The 21,110-nt window shown below is 29.4% G+C and overlaps 1 protein-coding gene across 5 annotated transcripts in view; it reads left to right on the forward strand.

The window, feature by feature from the left end:
* Nucleotides 1–21,110, forward strand: part of DCTN1-p150 (dynactin subunit 1) — a 190,824-nt gene that overhangs the window by 120,237 nt on the left and 49,477 nt on the right. For all 5 annotated transcript variants that reach the window (XM_075355121.1, XM_075355120.1, XM_075355122.1 and 2 more), the window contains 6 exons: nucleotides 1,144–1,326; nucleotides 4,458–4,590; nucleotides 7,937–8,127; nucleotides 11,330–11,467; nucleotides 14,380–14,574; nucleotides 20,039–20,267. In XM_075355121.1, the coding sequence (XP_075211236.1) occupies nucleotides 1,144–1,326; nucleotides 4,458–4,590; nucleotides 7,937–8,127; nucleotides 11,330–11,467; nucleotides 14,380–14,574; nucleotides 20,039–20,267 (1,069 nt within the window). The remainder of the gene's footprint in view (nucleotides 1–1,143; nucleotides 1,327–4,457; nucleotides 4,591–7,936; nucleotides 8,128–11,329; nucleotides 11,468–14,379; nucleotides 14,575–20,038; nucleotides 20,268–21,110) is intronic.

A 21,110-nucleotide genomic window follows, 5' to 3' on the forward strand; every position in this document is an offset into this window, starting at 1 on the left:
AGTCAATGTATTTAGTTTTTTATTTATATTGTCCCATCCTTATTTTTTGTGTTAAATGAACAGATTTTTATAATTATTTTTTATTTTGTTTATTAAATCCATGGAGTGATCCCTTTATTTCCAATATTTTAAATGGAAGATTGTTTAAATGAAAAATTAAATAAATTTCTAGTTAATAATTTGAGATTTTTTTAATATATGAAAGTATTTTCCTGAGAGAATTGGTTGGAAAATTGAATGTAAAAAATTGTCTTTTAATGTAATTCAGAGAGCTTTAATTTTTGGTGTTTATAACTTTTATCTGCATTTCTTCACATGCAACATTCTCATATTTACAGGTTTCTTGTGAAAAACTTTTATCATATACATGAAGCATTTCTTTTATTCAAGTATTTTTAAAATTATTTTTTAGTGCGTTTTTTTTAAAGATATTGATTACTTTTAAATAACTTAAAAAAAGAGTTGGTTCTCTTAGTTCAACCTTATTTTCCATTTTCTTTTATTTTATGAATGTTCAACCCTAACTCTTATCAAAAAATCAATTTCAATGATTCCTTTTTTATTTTATTAATAGAATTCCTATAATGATCATATTATTATGAGTTCCCTTCCCCCAGATTATTTAAATGAAAGGTTTCTAAACCAAAAAAATGAATTAATTATTTACATAGACAGTTTAAATGTTTTTTTTTTTTTTTTTTCATAGTTTATATGAATTCTTATATTGTAATTGTATAGAGTTTAACAAAAATTTGTACCTAGTTTTTTTTTTGATTTTCCATATTAAATTTAAACAAAAGGGATACTTTGATAAAATGGTGATTTCTCCTTCATTTTTCTTCAGTCCCTTATTTTGTGGGTTTTTTAAGAAAAATTTATATTTCAAGATTAAATTCAGAAATCATATTTACTTCCTTTTTTTTAAAAAATAAAAGCATAACTGGAAAAAACTGGTATCAAAACATACAGTAATCAATAATAAAAAAAGTCACTGTGATTTATAAAAAAATGTTAATTCATAGTAATGTGCTTAGGACTAAATTTGTAAAACTTATATTTCCTTTTATTTTCACAAAAATGGATTGCATGAAAAGCTGTGTATCTCGTATTAATTTTGTGAGATTTTAATTAATTTTTTTTTAGGCCTTGAGAGAGAAAGAAGCTGTTCTTGAAAGTCTTGCTGATAGAGAATTAACAATAGTGAAGTTCCGAGAGCTTGTTCATAAGTTGCAAGAACAGTGTATGGACTTACGTACTCAGCTTGAACGTGAATCTTCCAATAAAGCAACTATAGCAGCTGCAATACCTGAAATGCAAGATTTTAAGGTAAAACAATAGTTTTTTAAAATGTTTTTTATTTATTTAAATATTTTGTTTGGATTCTTTAAAAAAATCTTAAGAAACTTTGTGAAATTTCTTTTGACAATTACTGTTGAAATATAACTGGAGATCATTATTTTTTTGATGATGTTGCTGTTGCTGGAGAATTGCTTGCCGAGATATTATTTACTTTAGTTAGGCCTTTGAGAAAGCTGGAAAAGATTGTTTTTTGTTACAAGTTTCATATTCTGTATTCTTATTCAAAATCTTTATTATAAGTAATCTTTTTTAAATTTCTAATTATCAAAATCCAATAAATGTGCTATATTTTTTCAGTCACACTTTTATGCATCTTGTATACAGAATCAGTTCAGAACAAACAGAAAATAAACAAGAAATTACTTTTTATAACAAAACTAAAATTAGTGTTGTCATACGAGTTACACTAATGAGAGATGATAGTTGCAAAAGAGCTGATTCTTGTTGGTTGTTGGCCATATTTATTAATTTCTTAGATATTGGTTTATTCATTGGTTTTGTTGTTTGGTTGTCTAAGAGTAAAGAAGAGCATCCAGAAATTAATTTGGAAAGAAAGAGAACTATTTTTATAAAGTTGTTATGACCTTGGTTATGATACCTTAGTTATAGTACTTATGATAACTTGGTACTATTAGTATGGTATACTTGTTATGATATCTTGTTGCCATAAGTATGGTATACTTGTTATAGTATACTACATGCCTTGTTTATAGTTTTTATACTGAAAAACAAGCTAAAAGATTTAAAAGGAAGCATTATCATGCGTTGGTACCAACAGTGAACAAGCCAAAAGGGTGGTGATTAAAATTCATAAAAAAATGTAGACATAGTGATATCAAAATGTGGAAAATGTTCATACTGCAAAGGAAATGACAATAAATACAGTCCTAATTGTGATCATACAAAAGATTTAATATAAATTATACCAAAAAAAGTAAGAAACTGAGATTATTTGTAAAGGTTATTAGGTACAAGATTCAGACTGAAAATTATGAAAGATTCTTTTTTTTAACATGTTATCAGAATATATATATTTTCAAAACAGTTTTTTTACTTCTTTTTTTTGGAAGGATTTCAGTTTGTATCAGTTTTATGCTATTTGTGAAGTGAAATTTTTTTATCGTTTTCTGGATCTCTTCCATAGTGATTATCAAGTAAGAGAATGGCTCATCAAATAAAAAAAGAGATGAGACAAATTTATCACTTTAGCATTTTGTATTAGTAAATTTATGATTTAATCTGTCTTTTTTTTTGGTTATAATATATAAACATAAAAAGCATATGTATTTAAAACTGAACAGGTTTACTTACTATTTGAATTTTTTAAAATAATTTTGTTTTATTTTTATACATCAAATACTTTTTTTTTATAGTAAGTAATCTTTTCTTATTTATAACTTACAATTTCTTTTATTATTATAATTTATATAGTATATATTATGGATGTAATTTTCAAGATCAGACTTTAACTTTTCTCCAAAATATCAACTTAATAAAAGTCAGATCAAGCCTCCATGTGGTGCACTTGGATATATCCGAAACAAATGGAGAAATTTATCCAGTGAACTGAATGTAAACAAACTTCACAACTTCATCTGGATCATCAAGTCATATCCCTACTATCACCTCATTAGATCACATCCAAAGTTGTAACTTGGGACTTAGTCCCACCACAGGTGACCCCTTGATAGTCAACCATGAAAGGTCTTTTAAAGAATTCTCCACTGGCAGAACCAAACAACAGCAGAGTTCAGCAAAGGCAGCACTCTGATACGGTGGACTGGCACTTAGAAAACAACATGTGATCGGAAGCATTGGATTGCTCTAACACCACATACACAAATAAAACAATACAAAATCAAACCAAAGTAAATCACCTACACATCCACACACAATGTAAACTCACTCATGAGTAAATCTATACCATGATAAATGTCCACACTCCCACTAATAATAAAAAGAAATCTCCAAAAGACTGTAAAGAAACAGAAAGGTTCCTGGGACCTACTCGACCAGCCCATAAATAACCCCAAAAATCATGTTAAACAACTAATAATTAACCATATTTATACATTATACATAGATTATACTATACATACTACATACATACTATACTATAGATTATTTATACATACATTGACTTCAATGCTCAACTAGAAAGAAAAAAAAATATACAGTGACATTATCAGAAAATGTTCTGGCCAAAAGAAAGCTTTTAAAATTGGTAAAAAAATTTGATTTCTGGTAAAAATGAGTTAGATATTCTTATATTGAATAAAACCATAATAACAAGTAAATGTGTCATTTTTGTCCTCAATTGTGCACTAAATTAGTGGCTTTTTTCTGAAACTGATATTTATAATTGTTTGGAAAATGTAATAAACTGAACATGACTACAGAACTCTATTTTTGTTCGTTAGAGGCTGCCAGTTTGACCTTTATTTGAATGTGGTTTATTAAAAAAAATTTCTAATCTATTAAAAAAATGTCAAAAATATGAATATAAAAATGATAAAAATTATAATTAAAAAATATGAAAGTTTTAAACATGTGTCTGCTATCACTTAATTGTAAATGATTTGATGTTAAATGGAATGACCCTTAATAATAAAAATAAAGTTTATGGTTTCGAAAAATATAGTATGTTATATTATAGATACATATAATGGAGTAATATCTTATATTATGGAGAAGTCATCAAAACTGGAGATATAAAATAATGGGTGAATAGTTCGGTTTTTCTATATACCATTAGATTATAGTTAATAAAAAAGATAAAGTTTATGTATGTTTTAATGTGGTTATTCAGTAGTTACATTTGCATAGCAAGGATTTATTTTATTTTTATTTTTTTCATGGAAATGAAATTAAAAGAAAATATTTTTACTGGGTCTTGAATGTGGAACGGTTGAATGAGAAGTTGTATGTTGATCTTTTGACCAACTGATTAGCCAGTTGATAGTAAATCAGTAAGGATACTTCAGATTCTTTAATCAGCTTTTTTTTTACTGTTTTGGTATCTTAACTAAATTCTGGTCTGCCATTCTTACTTATATAACTAAATTGTATTCTGTAAGTTTCTAAAATTCTGTTATTAGAAAATGTTTGCTGAAACTAAAGCTCATGCTCGTGCAATCGACTTGGAGTTGAGACGCATGGAGGTTCAGGAATCCCAACAACATGTGGAATATCTAGCTGCTTATATGCCAGATTCCTTCATGAGTAGAGGAGGTAATTATTTTTTTGTTTATTATATACTAGTGTTACTTGATAAAATCAATTTAGTTCATCTTTTTGGTAATTTGTTTGACATTTTAATGTGAAGAATTTTTCTGTAGTCAGCTTCTTATTGGTAAAGTGGTTAACATTGTGGTTATCTATTTTTAGCATTTTGTGCAGTGAAATAAATAGTGTTATCTGAACAATAGTGTTCCTGTTGATCTGACATGAATTGTAGATGCAGTAATGTGCAAGATATTAGTGTTATTGACTTCAAGAATAGTATATTTTTTCTTTCTCCATTCAACCTTCTGTTTTTTATATTACTATCTTTTTTGACTGCATAGGATCACTTTAGTCAGTCTATTATCCAAATCTCTTCGATGGGACAGTTTGGGCCTTGCATTCCTCCCAGTACTTTTTTATACGCCCTTTGTAGTGTTGAAAATGTTCTTGTGAGTGTGAAGCTAGTGTTTTCGTTTTTTATTTTCTTGTTTAATATCGTATCTGTGGTGTCCGTTTGGTGTAAGGCCAATTTCCTACAGATCCACTCTTATTTCTCTGATCCATCTGCATCCTGTCTTGGTGTTTTTCAAGTCGAGATTGTACTGTACTAGCTATTTCAGGAGTCTTGAATCTTTCATCCTCATAATATGTCTAAAGGATCCTAGTATACTGTTATGCATGGCATCACTGATGGGTTCTAACTCTTTGTACACGACTTTGTTAGGCACCATCCACCATTGCCCGTCTTGTCTTTCTGGTACTTTTTGTTGATGCTTCCAATTCTTCTTTCGATTTTCTGGAGTCTGTCTGTCTTTACTTGTTTGTTCAGGTAAAAGGGTGTTTCTGCTGCATAAGTTGTTTCTGGTTTTATAACTGTGTTGTAGTGTTTTGTTTTTGTGTTTATTGATAGGCATTTTTTCTTGAAAGTATACATTTTTTAGCTTTAACTAGTTTTTCTTCTTATTTGGATCAAAGTTTTTTTGTTTATTTGTTTGTTATTATTTCTCCGATATATTTAAATCAGATTACTATTTTGATTTTATTACCATTTATGTTTACTTCTTTTAATTATTTTGGCTTTTGAGGCCTAATTTCTGTCTTTTCAAATTATATTTTTAGGCAGGTTTTATTTTCAGTTGAAGTTCTATCTGTGATTTAGCTTCGTCGATGTTGTTTGCTGGCAGTGCCAAGTCGTCAGCAAAACCAAGACAGTTCGTTTTGATTTTTTGGCTCATTTTTACATTTGGACATTTTTTGAGCCATTCCCTCATTACCATTTCTAGAGTGCAGTTGAATAATAGCAGATAGTAGATACCGGTGTTCTTTGGTGGTTGGGTTTCAATTAACCACACATCTCAGGAATGGTCGAACTGAGAATGTACAAGACTACACTTCATTTACACTCATTCATATCATCCTCATTCATCCTCTGAAGAATTATCTAAACGGTAGTTATTGGAGGCTAAACAGGAAAAAGAAAAGAAAGAAAGTAAGAGCCCATCACCTTGGCGCAGTCCTATTTTGATCTCAAATGGTTCTAAGAGCTCGCCTCTGAATTTTACCTTCGACTTAGTATTTGTGATGGTCATTTTTATCAAAAAGTCCTTTATTCAAAAAGTGTTTTTGAATTTTTAGTAGGGATTCTCTGCGGATGCAGTCATAAGCTTTCTTGAAATCTATGAATGTTATCACAATACCTCTCTTTCTTTTCCTGTTGTAATCCATTATTAGCTTGAGACTTGTGATCTGGTCTGGAGAACTCCTCCAGGGTTTGAAACCTCCCGGTATTCTCCTAGATCTTTCTGAAGTTAACCGATCCTATTGGATGATTCTTGAAAAAAATTTTTATGTTGTGTCTAGGAGTGAGATAGATTCCCCTGTAATTGTTAGGGTCTGTTTTGTCCCCTTCTTCGCGTAGTGGATGGATTGAGGCTGTCGCCCTCATCCGTCCGCTACGGATGGATGGTAGTTCTTCTTTGATCCAGATGTTGACAAGCTGTTAATGAAAGGCAATTTTTACTGATCTTCCTGCTTGTTTCCAGTTCTCTACAAAAGCCTGATCTTCTCTCACTGTTTTGTAATTCTTCATCTCACCCAGTGATTGGTAGACTTCTTTTATTGTTGGAGGGTTGATGTTTTCTGGTGGTGTTGTTATTAAAGATGTTGGTGTTGAAGTTAGGAGTTCTGTTGGTTCTTTGCAATTTAGGAGTTTGTTGAAATATTTAGCAAGGATTTCCGCATTGCCTTTATTGTTTTGGGACAGTTTACTGTTTTCATTCTTTATTAGTTGGTTTGGGGGTTTATATTCTTGTAGCCGATTTTTGTAGTAGTTTCTTGGCTGTTTTTTATTGAATTTTTTTCCTGTTGACTTCGGTGTGTTTTTATGTTGTCTTTTTATTCTCCTTAGGATTTGGGTGGTTTCTTTTCTTTATTTTACTAGATTTTGGAAGGATGTTTCTGATTTTTAGGATTGGTGAAATAGTCATGCTTGATGTCTTTTCTCCACTGCTTCGTCATGTTCATTGTTCCACCATTGATATTTTTTACAGAATTTTATTGGGGCTAATTCTTCTGTGATTTGTTTAAAGTTGTTGAATAGATCTTGGAGTTTATCCACGATTGTTATTTTTTCAGTTGCTTTTTGGTAATTTTCATTCTTGATTAGCTGGGTAGGGTCCATTTTTCTTTTAGTTTTAGGGCTTGGTTTTGTTGCTTTCTTTGGGGAATAGATTTAATTTTAATTTTGACTACATAGTGATCTGAACATATGTTTACTATTGAAGGACTTTTACATTGTAGACCTCCTTGTGGTGGTCCATGGAGACATTGTCTAGTTGCTATTCTCCTTTAGTGTAATCAGGGTGTTTCCAGGTTTTTAGTTTTTGAGGTTTCCTCTTGAGATATTTTGATTTTGAGATTAGATTGTGGTTCTGCAGAGGTCAACGAGTCTGTTCGTTTTTGTTTGTTTATTTTTTTTGGGAGGGCGATTTTCTGATGATGTACTATCTTATTTCTATTCCTAGTTGAGCGTTAAAGTCTCCGATTAATTGTTTAACATGGTTTTTGGGGATGTTATTTATAGTCAGGTCAAGAAGACCGCAGAACCTTTCTGTCTCTTTACAGTCTTTTGGAGAGTTATTTTTATTATTATTGGGACCATCAGTTTTTATAGTATCTTATATATATATATATATATATATATATATATCTGACTACTTTTTTATTTTTTAAATATCATCTGTACATATAAGTTTTATGTGATAAGTAATGGTTGAAAGTAGAGTTAATTAAATTTTTATTAATTATGTTTATTGGCAGTGATTTATATTTTTATTTTTTGTTTTCTTTTTAGGTGATAATGATGCTGTATTGGTTCTGCTTTTGATTCCAAGGATATTGTGGAAATGCGATGTACTTCTATCTCAAATCAGAGACAAGTTTCCTTCAGTTGAACTAGTTGATAGGAAAACCTTGATAAAAGGTCATGCTGTTGAGCAGTTTGCATCAAGGTCACGCCTATCAATGCATATTTACAGTCTTCAGGTTAGTTTTATTAATGAAAAAATGAGTTTAATGATTTTTTTTTTTGCGTGATATTACTACATAAGCTTAAAGCTTGTGTGTGGGATATGGAAATGGAATTTTTGTAGCATATGAAAAATTCCATGCCTGACCAGGATTCGAACCCAGAATCTCTGGAAAAGCTTATTCAAAAACTATTCAATTTATTATACTTAGTTTTTCTATGGTGAATTTGACAGTCTATTTTTAAAGAATGAATGATTTTTCTATCATTTACATAAGTACGATTCAAAGTGTTTTTTTTTAAAACAATTATATATATATATATATATATATATATAAATTGGTCTTATGAGGTTGAGGTCTTATTTTCTTCCTGTTTTTCTTTACCAACTATTCTTAAGTTTTTTCACCAGTAAAACATAAGCATACTTTTAATATGCTTTAGCTAAACTTTCAACTCTGAATAGAAAAATAAAACTGAATAGAAAAATAAAATATTAATGGGTTAAATGGGCTTGTACTTATTATTTTGTGCTTAAATAGTTTTATAATTGATATTACATTCAGTAACTTTAGAACTAACACAACTGACCTGAATCATCAGAACTGAATGTTATCAGCATGATTCATATATTATTTTAATGAAGTCATTAAGAGAGATTTCCTTTACAGTACATACACAAACATGCCAAACTTTAGGGATATTTTATTAGTAAAGCTTATTCATAAACAAAGGCTTATTTTTTTACTTTTTTTTTGTATGTTATTTCTACAAACTTACATCTGTTGGATAATTTAACTTGAGCATATGTTGTATGTTACCTTCTTCGCAAAGTTCCACTGTAGCAAAGTTTTTGTAGAAGTAATGTATAGTCTACACTTTGTATAGATCCAGACAGATTACAATGCAAATTTTTCCTCTTGAGTCAGTAATTGAATTTGAAAAGCTAATTTCTGCTCTTATAAAACTGATTTGCCCTCATAAATATCATTTTCCAATTGTGTCCCTCAAAAAATTATACAACCTTTTATACAGTACTTTACAGAAATCTTTGTTACACTAGTTAAAAGGAACATTGAATAATAAATATAAATCTCTCTAGTATTTTTCTTTTAATTGGAATTATTTTTCGTACTTGAAGTGATCAATTTCAGTTGGGAAAGAAAAATTTACTGAGTGACAACTTGTAGGTCATTTATTATTTGCAAATTAACTAATATAGGGACCTCATCAAATCTGTTACAATATTTATTTTTTAGAGAGTTTATTATCATTATTCATATGTATCAGCAGATTTTAAATGAAAGGTTGGTTTTAAAAGTGTATAAGTAGAACTGTCTACAGAGGAATTAGATGTTAGTGCTGATCTTTGTCAGTAATATCAATGAATACTGTGGAGATAGAAAGAATGTATTGCCACATGTATGAATTCAGTGTCCTGGAGGTAGACTATTTTTAAGGAGAGTGATTTTTTGTTCATTTTAAGTAAGATCCGTTCAATAAAAAGATCCGTACAATTCTGTACGGATCTTTTTATTTTCTTTAAAAACTAAGTGCTCTATGATAAAATGGGTCTTATAATTCGAACAAAATCTTGTTCAATTAATTATGCTTCAAAAATTGTTTCAACTATATTTTGCTTGATAATAGTTATAAAGATATTCTAAATTAATTCTAGACCTGTAAATCTGAGTAATTTTTTTTACAAAACATTTAAGAAATTTTACACAGTATTTAAAACAATCTGTCATTTCATATTGATTTATTTCAGAAGAAAAAAAAAATTGAAGAAAATTTCTCAAAATATTTTCATATTTTTGTGTAAAATAGGTAGTTTTCAATCAAATCACAGGAAAAAATAAAAGTAGCATTTTTAATGAAAGATTCTAGAAAATGACTAATTCTAAAACAACATATGAATATAAACTTAATTAAAGACTTACTACTAGAATCATTTTGCTAAAGTATTATATTTGTAGCACCATAGATAATAACATCTATTTGTTATACGCATTTCCACTTTTTTCTGGGTTTTGTTTCAAGAATTTTACCTTAGAAAAGTTACTTTTGTATGATTTTAATTTTTTTTTTGTTTTGGTTTGCTTTTATTTGTAGTTTTAGTTTAATGTGTTTTTTCTGAGTCTTTTTCCCTTATATTAAAACATACTAAATATATTAAAACATATTAAAACAATTTTAATGTACTGTCTTTTTCTTTTTCTTTTTTTAAAATTATTTTAAAGGTCACAGTCAGGAATATACTTTCTAATTGTGATAAGCAGATTTAACATTTCTCATTTTATGTGTTATGATTTAATCTTTAAAATCTAAATGAATTTAATTGTTAAGATATTAATCCTAATATTTAATTATTTATTTAAATATGCTTTTAAAAAAGTAATGTTCTAGAGAGGAAAACTTGTTGAAAGTTTGATCTTACTTGGTGCTTAATTTCCAATTCAATAGACTAACCTTCATTAAAAAAAATCAAATTTGATGTTATTCAAACTTTATTTCTAACATATTTTATCTTAAAGGTCATTTAAAAAAATCTTAATGATCTCAAAAAGAAGTTCAGAACTCCTTTCCACCCTTCAGTTATTAAAGATTGAGATACTGTGTTCTTTTGTCCAATTACTTTTGGAGGTGAGAAAAGACTCAGTAGTGCCTGGCATGTTTTTCTCCCTCATACTCTGTCAGTTGTTGAATTCTGATTGGTATTGCAGTTAGAATAAAACTATTATTGAGAAACATTATTGTTGAAATTCATGCACAAAAAACAAATTTCTGTGTATGTCCTTACAATATGTTCTTTTCATGACTGTGCTAACTGGCCGTCCATTTGTAATGATATTTTTTGCTCAGCATTTAACAACACAGGTATTGATTTTATTGAATCTTGTTGCTTTCAAAGTTAATCTTTGTAAGATTGAATTATATTCTGCATTTTAATAAAAAAATGTTTACAGATGGACATTCGTCTATTTGTATTAAGTATTTTGGGTATATCTGATGTTTCATCTTTCAGTGTTTTGTGCATCATGATTTATCCAGGAACAAACATTTAATTAGTTAACAAGAATTAAATCATTAACCGTGACCAGCTGAAAAATGATTGTACTATATTCTTTTATTATATATAAATAGGCAATTATAAATTACTGAAGATTGAGTTTAATGTAATAAATAAGAATTATTGTAATTTTGTGTCTTTAACAGGGTATTTTAAGACAGTTCTTGCATGGTCTTAACACTTGTAGTCCAGAAACTTTGTTAAAAGTGGGTACTGCACTACCTGACATGTTGCAACAAGAGAAGGCTGTTGACAGTTATATTGAAATGTTGAAACGGGATCAGGTATGTTCTTTATTGTTTCTATTGTATACTGAACTCAGAATGTCCCTTTTTGTAGTTTTTAACAAACTTTTAATAATATTAATATTTAATTTATAATTTGAAATGTTATCACAAATTAGTCAATTGTTTAGATTGCTATAAAGAGTAATGTTCATGTTATATAAAGTGTAATTATCGGTATAAAGTATTTATTATAAGAATGTAATTAATTATTATTGGTTTTAATTTTTGCACATAACCCCAAATTGGTACATCTTTCCTAATTATATTTATGTGCTGAGTTTGTTAACACTAATCTACTGTTTAGATTTAATGTACTGCTTGAATGGAATAGTTTTTATGTAAACTTCATTTTCTAATTGATTTTGGAATTTTGTCAGTTTTCTTTGATTCTGAAAAAGGGTTTGTTTACTTGTATAGAAAACAGTATTTATTGTACTATTCTAAGGAAAGCAGTTACCGTTTTTAACTTTTTATTGAAAAATTAAAAATATGTAGCATTACATGTTTTAACCAATGTTTAAACATTGGTTAAAACATATTTAGAGCAGTTTATTACACAAAAAACAATAAAAATAAACTCCAAAAGAAATATTCAAAATAAAACAAATAAGAGTATTTAATGGTATCTGTTTCTATTTTTAAATTCTAGAAAAAATCTATAAAAAGCAGAGTAAAAAAATACCAAGATAAGTATAACAAAATGCACAGCAAAAAAATAACACAAAGATTAATAATAGTTGATACCTAAAGTAGAGTTACATAGATAAAATAATAGAAAAAAAATTATTAACGTATATGAAAAAAGTAAATATAAAAAGCATGTAAACCAAATAATTACATTATAAAATATTTAAGAAATAATTAAAAAATAGAGAAGAAGTAAGAGGAATATACAAAATTAAATGAAACGAATGTAACAATATTTATTTAGGTAAAACCAATAGATCGGAATATTAAAAAATGTACAGAATATTACGAAGCATACAAAAATAAAAAAAGAAGTATATCTAGTGTAGGTAATCATCTGTTTGAATGCACACATAGTATTACAGATTGCATAAACAATTTAGAGATTTTGAATAATTGTGATAATGATAAAAAAAATATTCTCAAGAAATATTGCATTTGTAAATGTAAACAAAAATATAAAATGATGAACCCTCAGATCATGTTTGAGTATGATGATTTAATTAAAAACATAATTATAATACAAATCTAACAGTTTTCAGTAACGATAATAGAGTAAAGGAAAAAATTATCTTTTAAAGATTAATATTCCAATACTGGATAGCAAAATTACATACATGTATACTTATCATTCAAAATTTCACAATAGTAAACATAATTTCAGAAAAAAGATGACATCACTAAAGAATATATTTTAATGTAATAAATATAGAATTTAATTAATACCAACTGAAGGATACTGTGAAAACCGGTTACTGGAATTTATATGGTAAGTTTTTCTTATCTAGTATGTTTTGGTGGTTTATATTTCATATAATGTTAATATGTGTATATGTTATTTCCAGGCATTGTAAGATGTAATTGTTCATAGTTATTCAAGTTAAATATAAAATAGAAAAGCTGACAACATAGTTGTAGGACTTTTCTGTCATGGCTTTTTCTGATATTTGGCTTAGACATGACTTAATTAAAAATATTTATAATTATAGTTAAATTTAATATTTTTTGTACAGCTGTACGTCAATGCTACACTAGCATTCCTTGTGGTGACAGGGGTTACTATTGACAAAGCATACTCACTTAGCCGCTACTTTAGAGCGTTTTTTGGGTTGGGGTACGATTTAAAAAAAAATTTTTTTTTGCAAATATTATTTTTTAATTTTTAATAAATGTGCCTAAGAAATTTGCTTAATTAGGTGAAATCTCAAGATACTGAAGGTGATCTTGCTCTACAGCCTCATCCCCGTGATCTTTTAAATTGAAAATTTAATGGCATCAGTGCTCCATATACAAAAGTAATCTGATCAAATTTGGTCAAAATCGATCCTGTAGTTCTGGAGGTATAAGGTGTGACACTGAACACACACATGTACATACAAACATCTGGAAAATTTCCATTTGGTTTTTATTCAGTTTTATTTGGTTTTTATTCTTAGGTGTTAAAATGTCAAGATCTGATGAAAACCGTATATGCCCAAATTGGACTGATTACAATACCTTCCCGTCTAGAGCTATAGCTCTGCTGTAGCAATAGATGGGAAAGTAAAAACGTCTAAAAACATATATGTAGATTCAGTAAAACTTGCTTACAAGTAATAAATGCAAGTAAAAAATTAAAGTAATAAATTTTCTGTCTTCACAGAAAATTAAGGAATTTTATAAAAATAGAAAATAAGAAAGATTTATTATTTTGGTTTTTTTTTGGGGCTCTTTATCTCTGTACTTTATGTATATAATATTGTCCAGGTAGTATCATAAGTAAATTTGAATTTGTACATGTCTATTTGTTATTTATCTAGTCGAAGAATATTTAGTAAAAATAAGTTTTTAAGAATGAAAAAGTTTGTGTAAATTTTCTAAAAAAAAAAATGGATTTTTTTTTCTTAAAATATTTTTAAAAAGGGGATTGCTATTCTTATGATTGTCAGAGTTACATTTATCTTACTGGGTAGTAGGACTAGGAACCTTGTTCTACTTTTAAAACCTTGCAAACCTTTTTTTTTTTTTATGGAAAACTGTCTATTTTATCTGCATTTTAGTACAGGTTGTGTGTGTGGGATATATAATAGTCCCATTTAGAAGTAAACTCACCACTCTCTTTTCTTTGACTGAATTCTGGTTTGTGAACCATATAATGGAAGTACATAACTGAATATTTAGAAGTTAAATGTGTACTTTATTGTAGAAAAAAATTAATTATAGTTTTTTTCTTTGTGTTACAGTTAGATGAGAATGTTAATTCAGAAGCCCTAGAACGCTGTGTGACATATTTTACTACCACCCATCCTCTTTTCCTGCTGGCCAGTGGAGAGACTTATATTCATCATAGCTACCTAATTACAGATATCAGTAAAACATTATCAGCTGCTACAGATAGTATCCGAACTGACTGTTCCATTGTACAAGTTCTTGCACAGGTATAACTATAATTGTTATTAACAAAAACTTAGATTTTGCTTCTTGTGTAATCAGTAGTGCTTTGTAATTTATTTCAATAGTTTTGTTATAAAAAGAGTTATTTTTTCTATGAATGTAATGCTTAAAAAATATAATGTACAAGTGGTGACCTAAATGTAAAGAAAATTATATTGTAACAAGACTGGTATAATGGACCTGAGTAACAGATTCGTGTCAATTAAGAGGAAAGTAGTAGAAAATATAATAGAGGAATCCTGAAGAGGGCTAAAAGAAACCCTCTTAGTAAAGATAACAGGTACATTTAAAAGTTGTCCTTTGTAATACTGCCCACTGACACAACTAAACAGATGTTCTATGAGAAGAGTTACAGAACCCAGGTTAGGAATACATGGTAATGAAAGGACTCGATTGATCATTCTCATGCTCAACTGGGGTCTGGTTCTGCAGGTAAAGAGGTTAGGAGTATAAATACTTTGGGGAAGACCGGTTGACATCAGTCTAAGTGAGATGTTATGATGTCAGCATGTATGATGAGAGTCTGTGGGATGTCATTTTGTGAGAGAGCATTCCGCAAGGAGGTCAGTGAAGGAGCAAATTCCTAATAATTAAGTTTGATGCAATTAAGGTGATATCACAAGTAACTCTAATACACGAAAAACAAGAAATAGTTTGGTGAGTTACTGTTAGACTATAAGTGAAAGAGATGAATCACTAAATTTTATTCATAAGGTGTTGGGTAGTTTTATTTGTGAACAGCAAAGGTATTTGCAGTGGAAGAACTTATACGTGTCTTATCTATTGCACTATTATTGTTAATACAAGACTTAACTAATTGTTAATTAATTGTTAAGATTAGCGGTCATTAATGTCCAATTAATATCTTTTGTCAATGGGACTGACTTCTGCTTTTCAATATTTAACTACCTGTAAATAAATCCTGACGATTACTTTAAATTTTGTTTTATATGTAATCACTGTTTTACTATTATTATTATTGTTGTTGTTGTGATGATTACTATTATTATTGTTTGCTGTTGTCATTATTATTGATATGATTATTATTTTCAGTTGTTTATTATTCTTATTGTCATTGTTATTATTGATTTTTCTCATTTTATTTATAACTAATAAATTGTAATTATATAAACATTTTCAGTTGTCAGTCTCTCAATATCCTGATCTAGCCGTGTACATGCGACAATATATATATATATCATTTGCTTTACATTTCAGTAAAGCATATATACAGTAAAGCAATATATACAAGGTGTGTTCAAAGTTTGAAATTTTGCGGGTTGTTGTAGTCCGATTTTCAGGATTTTTTCGTTATTGTATTGGTGAACATGTATGAAAAGTATCTGTACATATTTATCCATATTGAATTTTTAGTCTGTTGTCAGCTGTCAAAAGGATAACACGTGTTTTGGTACAATTGGTGATTTTTTATTTGTATAAATAATGGATCAGAGAATTTGCATTAAATTTTGTTATAAGAATGGAATAAAGTATAGCAATGTTTTAAAAATGTTAAATATTGCTTTTGGTGAGTCTGCTATGAGTAAAGTATAGTATGGTTTATGAGTGGAATAAGTGTTTCTAAGAAGGTTGGGAAGACGAAGATGAGCACCCCAGATGCCCCAGCACATCAACAACCGATGAAAACATGGAAAAAGTGAAAGAAATGATTATGAATGATTAAAAAAACACAATCAGGGAAGCCGCTGATGATGTTGGGATATCATTTGGCTCATGCCATGAAATTTTTTCGGATGTTTTGGGTATGAAACGTGTGACAGCAAAATTTGTTCCAAAAGTGTTGAATTTCGAACAAAACAGTGCTGAATGGAAATTGCTCAGGAGTCGCTAAATGAAGTCAACAACTATGCAGAACTACTGAAGCTTGTCATAACAGGTGATGAAACATGGGTTTATGGAAATGATGTCAAAACTAAGGCTCAGATGACCCAGTGGGAGGCATTCCAGATCACCAAGACCGAAAAAAGCTCGACAAGTACGATTGAATGTGAAGGTTATGCTCACCGTGTTCTTCGATTTTAACGACATAGTGCATCATGAGTTCTTGCCACAAGGTCAAACGATCAATAAGGAGTATTACCTACAAGTTCAACGCCGTTTGCATGAAGCAGTCTGAAAAAATGCACGGATTTACACCATATTAATGCAGCTGCTCACACTTCATTACTTGTTCGTCAATTTTTAACCAAAAACAACACAGTAATGATACCCTAGCTGCCATATTCGCCAGACATAGCCCACATGTGACTTTTTTCTATTTACAAAAATAAAGAGAACCTTAAAGGGCTTTCGTTTTAAAAGTAAAGATGAGATTAAAAGTGAATTGCTGAAAGAGCTAAACACTATTTCAAAGATGATGTTCCAGAAGTGTTTCAGGGATTGGAAAAAGTGCTGGCGTAAGTGTGTAATTTCTAATGGGGACTATTTTGAAGGGGATAACATTAATGTAGACAAATAAATAAAAATCTTTCCAAAAAATAAAAATTCTCATTACCTTTTGAACACACACACACACACACAGAGAGAGAGAGAGAGAGATAGAGAGAGATATATAGAGAGAGAGAGAGAGAGTGAGAGTGAGGAAGAGAGAGAGAGAGATAGAGAGAGAGAGAGAGAGAGAGAGAGAGAGAGAGAGAGAGAGAGAGAGAGTGAGAAAGAGAGAGAGAGAGATAGAGAGAGATATATATATATATATAGAGAGAGAGAGATAGACATACACACACACACACACACACACACACACACACACACACACACACACAGAGAGAGAGAGAGAGAGAGATACACAGAGAGAGATAGCCACACACACACACACACACATATATATATATATATATGTATATATATATATATATAATGTAGTGGTGTTTAAATCAAACCAAAAAATTGACATTTTTAAAGAATTTGATAAACATAGAAATTGTTGATGATTTGGCAATAGTTTTATGAATAAATTATTTAACAGAATTAAAAATAAAATTGACCTAAAACTAAAAATGTCTTGTTTACCATTAACAAGATTGGTAATGTTTATAAGTTGTTAGATTCATAAATAAAATGATTCACTCGTGGCATTAGGCAACCAGTGTATTGGTAGTATAACTATGTATAGTAAATTTGGACATAAGTTTTAATTGGGATAAAATATTGATGATGGTAATATTAAAGAAAATATATTGGCTGGGGTTTTATGTCTTCAATATTGTCTATTTCTGGAGGGGAAATAAGAATATTACTTCCCCTAGTGAAGAAAAAAGAAAAAATACTTTAAATAATATTTTAATTTTGTAAAAATGTGCTTCCTAACACATATCACAATTATGATTGTTTATTCATAAAAGTGGAAATATTTACATGTGAGTCAATATGACTATTTGCCAGTTTTACATATAGATCAGATAAAGTATAATAAATGCTAATTTCTAATTAGAATGGTGCCTCTATAAATATTTTATGTACTGTCAAGCATAAAACTTAACATTTACTAATATGCATTGATTACTAAATAAAATATATTTCACATTATAAGAATTAACTCAGCTTCAAATAATGGGCAGGCAGGAGTAGGTTTCGTAATGAACAAGAAGATAGGGAAGAGAGTAGAATATTTCAAAACGCATAGCGATAGAATCATTGTAATAAGGATAAAATCAAAACCTAAACCGACAACGATTGTTAACGTCTATATGTCTACAAGCGCCCATGATGATGATGAGGTAGTGTGTATACGAAGAGATTGATGAAGCAATTAAACACGTAAAAGGAGATGAAAATTTAATAATAGTTGGAGACTGGAATGCAAGCATTGGAAAAGGCAAGGAAGGCATTGGTGAATACAGGCTGGGCAAAAGGAATGAAGGAGGGGACTGACTTATAGAGTTTTGCTCGAAGTATAATTTTAGTAATTGCCAACACCCAATTTAAAAATCATAATAGAAGAATATACACTTGGAAAAAGCCAGGCGATACTGCAAGGTATCAAATAGATTATATCATGGTTAAGCAAAGAATTAGAAATCAACTCGTTGACTGCAAAACTTACTCTGGAGAAGACATTGATAGCGACCAAAATTTGGTGATAATGAAATGTAGATTGGGGTTTAAAAACCTGAAGAAAAGGTGTCAGATGAATCGGTGGAATTTAGAGAACCTTGAGGAAGAGGAGGTAAAGAAGATTTTTGAGGAGGACATCGCAAGAGGTCTTGAGTAAAAAAGATAAGGTAGAAAATGTAGAAGAAGAATGGGAGAATGTTAAAAAGGAAATTCTTAAATCAGCAGGAGCAAACTTAGGCGGAATAAAGAGAACTGGTAGAAAACCTTGGGTTTCAGACGATATATTGCAGCTGATGGATGAACGTAGAAAATATAAGAATGCTAGTGATAAAGAAAGTAAAAGGAACTATCGGCAATTAAGAAATGCTATAAACAGGAAGTGCAAACTGGGGAAAGAAGAGTGGATTAAAGAAAAGTCTTAAAAAATTAATTTAAATGTCAGGAAAAGATTTTTGAAAGTATATGTTTGGAGTGTCGCTTTATATGGAAGTGAAACTTGGACAATCGGAGTATCTGAGAAGAAAAGATTAGAAGCTTTTGAAATGTGGTGCTATAGGAGAATGTTAAAAATCAGATGGGTGGATAAAGTGACAAATGAAGAGGTATTGCGGCAAATAGATGAAGAGAGAAGCATTTGGAAAAATATAGTTAAAAGAAGAGACAGACTTATAGGCCACATACTAAGGCATCCTGGAATACGCTTTAATATTGGAAGGACAGGTAGAAGGGAAAAATTGTGTAGGCAGGCCACATTTGGAATATGTAAAACAAATTGTTAGGGATGTAGGATGTAGGGGGTATACTGAAATGAAACGACTAGCACTAGATAGGGAATCTTGGAGCGCTGCATCAAACCAGTCAAATGACTGAAGACAAAAAAAAAAATTATAAGAATGGTGTATGTTCATAAACTGTGTAGTGATAGCAAACATAGATTTCTATAATGTACAAAATAGTTGCTTGGAATGGAATGACTGTATCAGAAGACTTGAGAGTCTGGGTTCCTTATTTACAAATGACAGCCATAGTTACATGAAACAGATTCTTGAGAGTGATAAGAAAGCAAGAATTAATGTTATATCTAATTCTTTATTTTTGAACATTTGCTATTCATTTAAATATTAACGTGTCTTATATAATGAATATGAATATTATGATTGTGATTACTGAAATAAATTATTCTACACACAATATTGAGTTTCATGGTACATAGGTGTCTGGGTAATCTGAGTGTCATCATGGCTTTGTTGTAACATGTTGTTTTACATAAGTCCATCAATGTTGTTTAACATCAGATACTATCAGTACCACAAGTGTTTTGACCTATATTAAGATCACTAATTAATTCCATGTGCTTTGATTTTATTTTTTCAGACTGGTACAGATCCAAGTGACTTGATATTGTTGTGTCAACATTTATCAACAGTTTGTGAAGTGATACAACAGCACTTAAAACAGATTCGCCGTAGAAGTGTTGATTTTTCTCCAGTCTTACCTTTACCTACTATAGATTTTTCTCAATGTTGTGTTGCTGCTACTAAAATAACAAAGATTATGCGAGATCTTGCTAAAGCTGCTCTGTCTCAGATTTCTGTGACTGGAGGTAATAATATTATTTTGTTGTTGTAGTTTTAATACTAGCTCTCTAAGTGACTCATAAGTAACAATAATTTCATTGCATGAATAACTGTTGATTTTAGTTGTTTAAATAAAGATTTATGGCCCATTGTATGGAAAGGAACAAAATCAAAGAAAATGTTTTTCAGCAAGTTTGTGATATAAAAAACCCAAAATTTGAAAGATTTTAGTTTGGAATATACCATATATTCAGATATAGATAATTTAATGTTTTAATATGTAGTTATAACTATATTTAGCCATTGTGCCAATATGCGTGTACAAACAGGACATACAATTTATTCAGATGTACTCTTCAGTAACTCAGATAGGTGTAACATTGCTGATCATGTGAATATAATTCCCATTAATGATAATGATATTTTATTGCCCATAGATAAATATTTGTGAGTGTTTTATTAGATGACAAGTTTTCTTGAGATGATTAAGTTTATTCTGTTTGTAATAAAATCAAATTGTACTGTATGAATAAAATGCTAAGTTTTAATCATTAATAAATATTGATTATTCCTATGTAAAGTAATTATACTTTACATAGTCTTCTCTTTGAGCTTGCTGAAAAAGTCAGAATGAATTTTTATGATACAAAAATGGGCTGTCAGATCATTGTATGTTGCTGTAAGTATGAATTACGTTGACCTATATTTAGAAAATTTATTATATCATATCCTTGTGTTAATATTTATGAATGTGCAATCTTTGCTTAGAAGAATTATTACTTATTTAAAAAAATAAATAAATAAATCCACCTCTACCAAACCAGAGACAACATAACTGTTTTCATATACTCAGTACGATATTTCAGCCT

This window comes from Lycorma delicatula, chromosome 1, assembly GCF_047948215.1.
Source record: "Lycorma delicatula isolate Av1 chromosome 1, ASM4794821v1, whole genome shotgun sequence".
NCBI classification, from domain to species: Eukaryota; Metazoa; Arthropoda; class Insecta; order Hemiptera; family Fulgoridae; genus Lycorma; species Lycorma delicatula.